The following is a 12,169-nucleotide window of genomic DNA, read 5'->3' as shown; positions in this document are numbered from 1 at the left end:
TTCCTAAGTGAACACATCTGCGGTCAGAGCAGGTCTATTGTCAGCATTCCTTGCATGTTCTGTGTGGGGTTGTACTTCTATTGTTTAAGGCGTGACAGTTCTAATTAACCTTCTTCTCCACCTCTGGCTGTGCGTTAGGTGTTGGCCATTTCATTTTCTTTCATTTCTTTTTGCATTTAATGGATTTAGTACCTCATTCATAGCATATCAGAAAAGCATTGTAACTCAAACAATGTCATTTGAACCATAGATCTAACTGTTGAGTGTGGAAATGGCTAGCTTTCTTTGAAATGACAAGAATAATAAAAGCAGAAATCAAAAAGAAAGGTGTTGCATGACTAGCTACAGTAGGATTTTTATTTTTTTCCCTTCTTTTGCACATTTAAGGGAAGACAGCAAAATGTAGACTCCACTGACGAATTGAAGTCGGTGAAAAAGATTCTTCATATTGTTATACTTACATTTTCTGCAGCATTATTTTTCTGAATGTTAAAAGTTTATGTCTTCTGGGGTTGTTGTATTCTTGGTGAAAGCCTCTCTCTGCTCGTTTGGTGCTCAGTCACACTTTGCTAATGTTCCTCCAGGCTTCCAGGGTGATTTTTTTTTTTCCCTGTCTGGGAAATGAACAAAAATCATCCTCCCAGGTCCCGGGCTAAATCACATCACTTTTTCATCTAAAGATTCAACTACAGATGTCTCGCTTCATCTTTTCTGTATTCGTTTGCAGGCTTGTCTGTTTTTTTTCTATGAGACCAGAGAATATGTTTTTATTAGTCGTATTCATCAACTTTGTCCATGATATAGTTCAACATTTAGCATTTTTTGCTACATTTATTAAAGAAAGGACTGTGTCAGTGTTAATGTAGCAAACACTGCCTGAAACAAAAGAAGAAAAGAAGTGTTCATTAAGATGCAGACTAGATTCTTGACACTGAGCAACAAAATTAGGCCAGTCATTAACAAAAACAATCAGAATTTGTTTCCAAGATCAGCAGTAATTTAGCTCGTATGTAAAACACAGACATGTTACTGAGATTTTCATTATAACATTAGGAAGCTGTGTCAGTGTGGGCAAGGTGAATTAAGCTGCTATAACTACAATTACCCTAATGCTGCTCATGAGAAACAACAACAAAAATCTCTTTGCCACTTTGCATTGCTGTGCTAAAGTAATTTAAAATTACAGTTGAATTTTTTTTCACTCTGAACAGCTTAATGACCCTTCCTGCTGCTGAGATTTCTTTCTGCCCAGATGTTGAGGAAATTTGATTAATTTAACCATAGAAGGATCATCTATTTCTAAAACTCTACAGTCATATTTGACTTTATATTTTTGCTACTTTATATATAGCTAAAAAATGCACAGCAGCCCGAGCTTCGACACTCATGCTGAATGTATATTTGCTGCAATGGCTGTTAGTACACTGCAGAAGCAACTGCATGCAGGAGGACATACAAATGATTTTTTTTGTTTTGTTTATTTTTTCTGACTTTAAGGACAGTTTTTACTCTGGAGGATAATAAACCCCTGACTTACAGCCACACAGATTAGTGAAGACCGTTAAATATCGCTGAGAAATACAACAACTTGCGATGTAATCATTAACCTGGCTCGTGCCACTTTACAGTTGTTTTACCACAGCTCCTAATGAACGTTTGTACGGTTTTGTTTTAAATATTCTCGTTTTGTTCAGCATGTTAAGCAGCTGATCTCATCTGGGGATGTATGTGAGGAGATAAAGAAGGAAAGGAGGGGAAAACTGTGGGAGTGGGAGAAAAATTGGAGCAGTTTAGTCTTTGTTTAAATGTGTTCAGCATTTTTATTTCCTGCTAACTGAAAAATAAGCAAACAAACAAAAGAAAACACAAAAAAACACCAAAGTAGTGGTTCAGTTTTGTGTTGCCTTACTGTTTTCTCAGCGGGTGGGTGATCTGCAGCCCTGTTGTACAGCACATTCAGAATTTTGCATTAAAACAGTTTTTAAATACCTTTGAAATTATTCTCCATTCCTATTAGCATCTTGAAGGTTAGTTTTGTTTCATCAGAAGAATGAACAAAATAACTGGATGTTTACATTTTCATGCAATCTCATTTTGTTTTATACTATTGGATATACTGAGAAGTATCCCTACACTGAAGAACTTTGAAAAATAAAGGAAGACTGAAGCAAGTGCTGTGCATCCACAGTGAGTCCCCGGGCTTCAGGTTTTGTGTGGCTCCTATAATTAAGCTTCATTAGGAGCCCAAGTATACTTCAGGGCTCATTGACTCCCTGCCTCAGAGTGGGTTTTTGTTTTCTGAGATCTTGTGCATCTCCAATTGAGTTTCATCTAATTAAGTTTTTAGATGATAATAAAGTGTAACTCATCCTGGCCCTTGAGGATGGCAACGATGTCCATAACCTCTTAACACCTTCCTAAAAATAAAACAAGGCGCTGAATCTCTTTAGCAGCGAAGAATGCACATTTTGCCAGGTACAATCAGGGTAAGAGCAATATTTATCTCGGTGGCTGTTTTTTGATTGGTTTTTTGTTAGTCACGTCCTGTTCCCAGTAAAGGTTTCATTGTGGTAAAAATCAGGTGTTCCCATGCTTGCACTTGCACCCCCTCTTTTTTGCCCTCCCATTCTCCATTCCATCACCAACACAGTATTTTAATGTCTCTGTCTGTCAAGTGGTGTCTAGATGAGATGTAGGCTGGAAATTGTTTTGCTGTGGAGGTGTGGGCTGTTGTGTTTCTAGTAATTGAGCACAAGGCTCTCAATACAGATCAGAAAATAAAAGGATTTGAAAGAAACACAGCAAGCGAGGCACAAAAAATATCTTCATGTCTCCTTCCTCTTCTTTTTTTCCTTTCATTACACCACCCTCCATTTGTTTCCTGTATTTCAAAACTTCATTTTGATGTCCATGCCATTTTTCACTCCTGCACCACTGCAGTTTTTTAATGCAACAGTTCTCCTCTCTAGTAAGGTATCTCAGGTCAGTGGTTTATGTACAACACCATAGTGGAACAGCGGGTTGTTTACTGTATATTTAAAGCCTGTTTGTCAGGTGTGGCCTTTGTCACACAGGCCTAGAGACCTGCCGGCAACTGTCTGGCAACCACTGGTCAACAGGGAAAAGTGTGGATCCTGTAACTGGTGAGTGGCTGCTGGAGGTTGCTCGTAGTCCCTAAGGCATTGTCCTGTACTGAAAACCTCCTGACAACTACTTTGATTGCTATCATTGTGCTTACTAGATTGCATGGGAGATATGTCTGCAAACAAAGTTGTGAAAAGTGAGGAAATGCCATTGTTTGCAGACAAATTGGCATCTTTCATGGAAATTATGAGTGCTATTAACCAAAGTTTTTTGGTACAGCACCATCTTTGTGACCGATCCTCTACACAACCACTTGCTAACAGGTTGGGGTCTATACATTCTTCCATAGAAAATAAAGGTTGCCGGGAGATCGCCACCTGCAGATCTCTAGGCCTGTGTACCTGTGACCATTAAAAGCAAGTTAGGTCATTTTGTAGCTGTGTTGGTAATCCTGATGTCCCTTTTTGATGCTCGTGTGTGTGTGTGTAAATTAACTTTGTTTGTGGTCACCGTGACATAAAATATGCATGCCTTTTGAGTCAACAGTCAAATTGGATATAATGTACTTAAAAGGTTTGCCGACTTCTCCCCAAGAAAGGTTTTAACAAACCTTTTTTTCTCCAGAAGCTAAAATTTTACAACCATCTTTGCTCTTACAGATTAGATTCAATTCAGCATTGTTTGGGTGCCTTCTCTCTCTCTTAGACTGTCTGTGGTTTTAGTAACTTACAGAGATGGAAGTAAGAGATTTTTATTATCTCGATAGACTAGTCCCCTTTGTAAAGTTTGATTTGTTTAATCTGAATGGTTACCTCTGCTTTTGATCACTCCTCACTTACTCTTTTGAGTTTTCAGAAATTGGATGTGTAATATGATCTGTAGTCCTACGGCTGTGGGGTAGTGGGCTCTGAAAGACCTGAATAGAGATGCTTATCTAGAGTTTCACACCCCCCCCCCCCCCCCCCCCCCCCCCCCTTTAATCACACAGAAGTCCCATCTTTACAACAGGTATTCCCTACTCTAATGTAGAGCCTTGTCTTTTCTCTCCAGTGTTCCTGCCGGAAGGACATGGTGAAAATCTCCATGGATGTGTTTGTGCGCTGCCTGCAACCCGAGCGCTATGACCTGTGGAAGCAGGGTAAAGACACAACAGTGCTGGACCACCTGAAGCCCACGGTACTCACCAGCCCTGAGCTGGAGAGCTGGAGGGAGCATCGCGTTGCCCAACGGGCAAACCTCCTACGAAGGTTTGCATTGTGAAATTCTTCATGTGTTCAAAAGTAAATATGAGGGTTTTACTTAGCTGTCTATCTAACTATGACAGGGCCATGCAGAAGATGAAGCAATTCCGTCGTCTGAAGCTCGAGGAGGTGAAAGTCCTGGCAGAGGAAGGCATTGAGCTGAATGCTGCCGAGTATCAGCGTCAGGTTGAGGAGCGTGAGGCTCAGCGTAAGGAGGAGAAGGAAGCACGTCTTGCCCGAGAGGCCATGATAACTCTGGAAGCCCTGGAGCGCGAGGAGCAGCAGGCCGCTGAGGCCGCTGCTAAAGTAGTAGAGACTCCAGCTGCAGAGGGTGAGGCAGATATGAAGGCATTTCTTTCAGTTCTATCCTCAGTGATAGAATCTTCCACTTTAAAAAGTCATTACTAGTCCACACAGTAGTTTTAACCTCATTGCCTCATACAGACATTTTTAATGAGCCAGTAGCACTTCTGACTTTATCTCCTCATCTGTTATTTTCCAGGACAAGAACAAGAAACCAAACCACAGAACTTGACAGACGATATTGAGAAAAAGAAGCAGAGAAAGCCGAAGAAGATCTCCAGTGGCCAAAATGCCATCACTGGATTCGAGGAAGCGTTTAAGCAGTTTGCTACATCTGACGACAAGAATTCAAAGAGGGACACGGCTCGTCATCTAGACACTTTGTCCCCGAGACACAGCGACATCGTAGCAGACAACAAGATGGATGTGAGTGCCACCCAGGTGAGTCCGATCTTGACTGAAAGTCAATAGATTTGTCCTTTACTCTGTCAGACAGGTTAGCTCTTTAAGCGTTTGTAATCCCCACTTGGTGGCAGTTTAATACTTTATTTGCTGTGAGCTTACATGACAACTCTGAATCGGCTAATAAAACACAAGCTAATTAAATCTAAAAAAAATCCACAAATATTTGGTGTAATAATCCACAAATGTAGGAAAAAATGTTTTTGCAGCTGTAGTCGTTACTTGTTTTTCCATTTACTTTTTATCCATTCTGAAAAACAGCAGTTTATTAAATTAATATCAAGTTTGAACATGTTCAAATTACTTTTTATTTGGATATAAATATTTTAAGTTTAGACACATTGAACAAAAATAAGACACACACTTTTTTAAAATGAATTTATTTTAGGCAACCTATCCCAAGAGGAAAATACCTACAGAAATAAAAAAGAGTCGCCGCCACCCCCTCAGCAAGCCACCCACGCGCTCCCCTCTGTCCATTGTCAAACAAGATCCAGCTAGCGACAAAGGTATGTGGATATCCGTCCTTCACTTCAGTTATTTATTGTAAATATTCTGCTATTAAAGTCTCAAACACTTGTTCAGAAACTTCTCTCGCAAGCTGCTAGTAGATCTACAATTTGATCTTCCTGGATGTCAGTTGAAACCTGTGCTGTGCTGTAATTGCTGTTTTCATGTAGACATGAATAGATTATGGAGGGAAAAACAGCAAGTAATACAATATGTTTGATGTAAAGACCAGAGGGAGCCACAGAAGAAAAGAACAAAAACTGGATTTTCAGGAAACAGATTTGTTGTAGTTACTTCAGATTTGGCACAGGTGTCGTCTCTACGGCGTCGTGGTTTACACATTCTAGTGAAAGCTCCACAGTTTGATCCCGGGAGGAGGCACGTATCCCCTGCGTCAGGAAGGGCATCCGGCATAAAAATCTGCCAAATCGAACACGCAGAGCTACCTGCTGTGGTGACCCACTGTGAATAAGGGAGCAGCCCAAAGTAGTTAGCACTTCAGCTCTGCGACAGATTTGTTTACTTGGACTCAGAGATGAACCAATTAGAATTTGAAGGGTGCTGCAAACCCACAAATTTAGACTGCGTCATGAAATTTCACAAATATGTCAAGCATCACAAAGAGACGTGGCATGATGTTTATATATATTTTTATCTAAATGGCAATTGGCCATCGTCACTATAATGGCGTAGTGTTCTACAAAAACACCTTTTTGGCCATAACATGAGAAGCAGGGAAGGAGAAATCTGAAATATTGTGATCATTTTCAGTATTTGAATTGAAGCTGCTAGTCTTTGGAACCCATCTAATAAATTCCTAGTAGTCACTACATAAAAAGCATTAAGAGTCTGGATAGACCGCACAGCCAAGTTCATCCAGCTCATGGTTTTCTTGTACATAAAACAAATAAGATACTATTGTTGTTGTTTTGTTGTTTGTTTTTCTTATTGATTCGGGGGAAGAAAAACAAGCAGGTCTGAAGCTTCCCATGGAGATAATGAATTCAAGACTACTCTCTCTTCAGTGTTTTTCTTTTCATTTTCTGACTGACACTTATTGATCAGGGGATCATGACTTCCAATTACCTGCTTTCAAAGTCACTTTGAGTTGGCAGCAGGGGACCCGACTTGGGGTATGTTCTTTAAAAGGGTGGGTGTGGTGACAAGGAGAAAAAGAAGACTTGTGGTGGAGGAGGGGAAGGGGAGGAAAAAAACCACTTAAATGGGAAGCTTGTGAAAATATCTTCCTGCCTTTGGTCCAGGTCTGACAAAGTGTTTGGATCAGTAGCTTCAAGGCATCACTTTAAAATTGATTCCTGACTCTGCACAGCATATTATTGATGTCAGTGCTGGTTGTGTTCATCAGCCAATTATATCAGGAGTGGTGTTGTTATTGTGCAGGACCAGAGTGTGCTGTTCCCGTCTCTTGGCGAGAGCTCTCTTATGAAAAACATTCTGGAGCTTCTCTCAAAATGCTTGACATGCATTTTAGAGAAAAATAAAAATCATTAGCGGTAACAAATCTCTCAACACGACTGCAGTATGTGTTATCCTCCCCAGCTCTCTCTAACAAGCACACTCATGCATTTGGATTCTTTACCCACAGATATGGCCTCCCCCATGCCAATGGATAGCGACATGAAGAAGCAGGAGCACCTGTGGCAGAATCACTCACCTAACTTCCTGGCAGAGAAAGCCTTCAATGCTGCAGTAGCTGCGCTCAAACCACACTGTGCTGTCTGCTCACTCTTCTGTCCGTACACAAAGGTAGTTACACGCCAGGCACATAGGAGTGGTTCATATAACAATGGCAGACCTATTAGAACAGACATAAATAGTGGGCAACAAACTAACATTTAACTTGTCTTTTTTCCTGATCTTTCTAACCACAGAAAGATGTCTCCGCTGATAACGAAACCCTGGGCGCTTCATTTCCCCGTCATGGCAGCTTGACTCGTCCACTGGTCCCAGAGATGTGCTTCAGCGTCGGAGCAGGAAACACGGAGCCACCGCCCACCAACTATCACATTGGGGAGGATGGAACCAGCCTCCTGATCTGCTGTTCATCTTGCCAAATGCAGGTTCATGCCAGTAAGTATAAAACTGAAAAGATTTTGGCTGTTTTGGTTTAACATTGGGACACGAGCTCATTTGTTGTACCCTCTGTGTGATAGAGAGCTTACTAGTACACCTGGGGACATCTGTACTAGTTGATGTTTTATTAGATGAGCAATAAAGCTTTCCAACAAAGACCATTTTAATTTGGCTTTTGATTAGAGCCAGTTAGCATTTGTATGCCCGCTGAGACATCGGGTATCTAACGGACACAAGAATTTGGTCTTTTGACTTGATTTTCCACGTGCACATTCAATCAGTGGGTAAAACACAAATCTGAAACTGTATAATAGATGTTAATCATTGTGAAGTAAGAATCTGTAAGTGTGGAGACTTCTTCTCTCCCCTCAATACTTTGTAGATTTCAAATTCTTTTTCCTCTCTGTGTTGTCAAAGAGCTGAATTTGATCCAGTTCAACAGCATTTAATTCATAATGCGGAAAATGTCTGTTTTATAAATTAATGCCAACACGAACCAGCAAGTTTTGCAGATAAACTTCAGTTTTCTCACACCTGAGGCCCCTGAGAATAGTTTTAGGAAAATGGGCAGAGGCACAGAGGATGAGACTTCAATACAGCGGTGCAATAGACTGCTCAATTCCCTGTTGCCAGACTCAGTGAAGCTTTCTAGTGTAACTCTTCTCAGTTCTGGTTAAACTGGCTAAGAGGCTGACAAAGGTCATGCAAAGGTGTCTCTAAAAAGCAACACTCCATACACTTCCCCAGCTCATATTTACCTTGCCTTTCCACTATATAGTTGACTTTTAATGGCATGTTGCTTCTGTCGAAGCGAAGCGTGAAAAAGCAGCTTGTTAAGATTCTGTAAGACTGAGTCATCCCAGGAATCTCTCTGTGCGTGGCTCTTCTTTTTATTGCCAAATGTAAGGACGTCTATCTAGACTGAACATTTTTAGTAAAGTTTTATGCTGTAAACGATGCAGATGAACGCATTGACTCATCAAGTGTGTCGGTAATCAGCCCTTCCTGGAAATGTATGCATAATTGGATGTTTTGTGCCACATCACAACTTCGACCCTCCTCTCCTCGGTTCTTATTATCCAGTTCATTAGTTATCCAGGGACGAGTTTGACTCAGTCTGGGGAAATGGCGCAGATGTTCGTAAGAGAGCACGAAGCAGAACGAAATCCTGTCAAAACACCTTTGCTCCTCATTGTGCTGGAGTAGACATCTGCCCAAGAATCATTCACACATGTACAGGTGTTACATAAACCTGCATGCCCTTTTCTTCAGAAGCTTAAGCTGGAGATGGTGATGGGCTGAAAGTGTGAACAGAATGCTTAAAAACATGTTTGGTGAGAAGTAATTTGCAGAGATGTGTACAAAATCTGTTTAAAGAAATAGAAAAAGGGCGGTAATGTTGCCATGCGCTGTCCTCACTGAATATCGATGCATTGAAATGACATGAAATGATGAAATAGATGAGCACAGTCAGTAGCATCTCTTCTCTAACAGGTTGTTATGGCGTGAAGCCTGACTCTGTTGGTGATTCCTGGATGTGCTCTAGGTGTGCAGCGGGAGCCTGGACAGTGGTGAGTAGTGGCTGCAAATGATCCAATCCCATCCCACCCCCACATAAAATCAAACCACTTCAGGAATAACAGTTATTCTCCAGAACTGCAGGTTTAGTTGAAAATGTTTATTAGATCTGACTTGAATTAGAGCCTCTGAGGACACGTTGACCCTACATCTCTTCTTCTAATGATTGCTGCTAGGCAACATGACATCAATCACAAGTCCAAACCAAGCTTTGTTTAGAAAAGACTGATTTGGCTAAGGTGTGGGAGGAACGGTGTCAATGTGTTCTCCGTTTCTATACTTAATCCTCTTTTTCTCTGTTCTCGTATTATCTTTTCTTAAGGAGTGCTGTCTTTGTAACTTGAGAGGGGGAGCTTTGAAGACTACTACAGACAACCGGTTAGTGCCACGTGTTTGAGCTGATGCAAATTCACAAATTACAAAAATAACAAAAAAATATAAAATATCTTACAGTATTTCCCTGTTTTGAATTTGTTCTCGCCAAACTATTCATTGCTGCACCAGGTGGGTTCATGTCATCTGTGCTATCGCTGTGGCTGAAGCTCGTTTCATCGATGCCATTGAGAGGGGGCCAGTGGACGTCAGCGCCGTTCCAGAAACCCGCAAGAATCTAGTAAGATCAGACGGCGACAAATAAGAGAGTTACATGTCTGTTTGTGTTGTTATGTAAAGTGAAAGAGGCAGAGAGCTACTTTGAAATACATCCAAGATTGTTACCTAATTTCTTTTTGGCGAAAGTTTATGCTTCTTAGTGTACATTGTGCGCTGTAGCTGTTTTGCTTATACTGTTTAGGTGAATTTCAGGCTTTTTTTGTTTGAATGGATAGATTGTTTTTCCCTTCTCCTTCTTCTTTTATGGAAGTCAGGGATGATATAGGGTAAAAACAGATGTGCTAAGGGGCATGGCTGAATAATCAGCTGTCATTTCTCGCTGTGCCAAATGAACTGCATCGATCTCGTGGGTAGCTCCCCTTCTCCATTCACCCGATCCTACTTCACAGGCAGTAGAAGTGCATGCTGGTGCATTATCACAAATCTGCAAATAATGTCACCTCTTTCCCTCCCCGTCTCTCTGAATAATCTGTCAAAGGACAAGCTGGGTGACATTTGCATCTGAGTGCTGTCTAAGCACGTTTCCTCAGTCTCTTCTTAAGACTGTGAGCGGAGAAGCTCTGCGGTCTAATGATTTGGATGACTGCGCTGAGCAAATGTGAATACGCATGCTAGGAACCAGTTTATATTGCACTGTGATCAGCAATCAGTGTTTTCCCTCCCATCTTTGAACACTGAGTTTCCAGTGATGGAGAGATTTAAAACACATTACTTTTGTCTTAGTTATTTTGGAATTTCTCAAGTGTTGTAACACTGTTCAATTCCTCAGCTGATGCATCTGTTGCATATTGTGTGTAGAGGAACTGTGATTTTTGCTCTTGTGAGAAAACCGTTTCAAGCTTGGAGCTGCAAGTTGCTTAAATAAAATGTATAAGCGTCTTTAAAGCCATCTTTCCTCCTAACTTTTCTGGTCCATTCTCCTACTGCATGCAAAAACACAGACCAGAACAGTGACTGTAAAGTAAAACGTATTTTTTCATCACCTATCAGTTGGGTGAAATTTTTTTTTTTCTTTTCGGATGTGGAGGTTGGCAAGCTGTCAAAGAGTAGTCTTGGAAATGAGTGGTGTGGATTTGTGTGAGGATGAACCAGACAAGATTTACTTTGAAACCACTTTTGGTCTAAAGGCATTTCTACAATTTCTATAGGCGCTCTCATAAGTCATAATGTGCTTATAGACTGATTGGCCACTTTATTAGGTAAATGTGTTCAACTGCTCGCTAACGCAAGTATCTATTCCTCCAATGACATAGCAGCCACTCAGTGTATTAAAGCGTGTACACATGATCAACGATGACCTGCTAAACTTTAAACCAGGCATCGGCAACCGGGCTGGGATTTTTCACACACAACTATCACAAAGGTTTACAAAAACATGGCCTGAAAAAATTCTTTGCAAATCTTCGTGACAATGCCTTATTGATGCAAGGGGTTGGGGGAAGAATGGCAGCAGTCGCATTGGTCGCCACTCCTGTTGGCTAAGAATGGGAAACAGAGACTACACTTTGCAGCAGGTCACTGGACAGAAGATCTGAAAAATGTTGCCTGGTCTGGTGAGTCTTGATTTGTGCTGCCAACATTCAGATGGCAGGGTCAGAATTTGGTGCAAAGATGAAAGCATGGGTCCGTCCTCCCTTGTATCAATGGATCTGGCTGGTGGTAGTGTTGTAATGTTCGTGTGGCGCCCTTAGTCCCAGCTGAGCAGTTTAAACTCCACAGTCTGCCTGAGTATTGCCCCTTTATCACCACAGTGTACCCATCTTCTGATGGCTGCTTCTAGCAGAATAAAATACTATGTGGCAAAGCTGAGATCATCTCAAACTGGTTTCTTGAACATGACGGTGACCACTGTACTCAAATGTCCTCCACAGTCACAGATCTCACTCCAGGTGAGCATTTTTTGAATGTGACAGCAGATTCACATCATGGATGTGCAGCTGACAAATCTGCAGCAACTGTGTGATGCTGTCATGTCAGCAGGGACCAAAATCTGCAAGGATTGTTTCCAGCACCTTGTTGTATAATTATAATTTGCAAGCACCAATTTGTTCTAAAACACTGTGTGCAAAGATAATTTTGCTATGACCACATCAGAAATAAATAAATACAGTTAACAATGAGTTCATATAATTTGATCCCAAAGTCAGCTCAAAGATGGTTTTTCTTCAAAATTAATCTTCTCAATATTAATCTGCAATGCACTTTACATATAAATAAACGAAGCAGCTAATGTTTCTTGAGCTGCTGAGTTTCATCCTGTCCTCTGCTCTGGTGCCTACCTGCCT

At 41.1% G+C, this 12,169-nt stretch overlaps 1 protein-coding gene across 1 annotated transcript in view; it reads left to right on the top strand.

Annotated features, from left to right (window-relative positions):
* The window catches only part of kdm4b (lysine (K)-specific demethylase 4B), a 52,527-nt gene that overhangs the window by 22,760 nt on the left and 17,598 nt on the right, over nt 1–12,169 (top strand). Inside the window, exons 9-17 of the mRNA XM_085132617.1 lie at nt 4,135–4,331; nt 4,409–4,656; nt 4,828–5,069; nt 5,479–5,599; nt 7,207–7,367; nt 7,493–7,691; nt 9,189–9,265; nt 9,595–9,650; nt 9,777–9,885. Coding sequence (XP_084988743.1) covers nt 4,135–4,331; nt 4,409–4,656; nt 4,828–5,069; nt 5,479–5,599; nt 7,207–7,367; nt 7,493–7,691; nt 9,189–9,265; nt 9,595–9,650; nt 9,777–9,885 — 1,410 coding nt within the window. The remainder of the gene's footprint in view (nt 1–4,134; nt 4,332–4,408; nt 4,657–4,827; nt 5,070–5,478; nt 5,600–7,206; nt 7,368–7,492; nt 7,692–9,188; nt 9,266–9,594; nt 9,651–9,776; nt 9,886–12,169) is intronic.

Source organism: Neolamprologus multifasciatus, chromosome 15 (assembly GCF_963576455.1).
Source record: "Neolamprologus multifasciatus chromosome 15, fNeoMul1.2, whole genome shotgun sequence".
Taxonomy (NCBI): domain Eukaryota; kingdom Metazoa; phylum Chordata; class Actinopteri; order Cichliformes; family Cichlidae; genus Neolamprologus; species Neolamprologus multifasciatus.
This window is presented reverse-complemented; position numbering and strand designations above follow the sequence as displayed.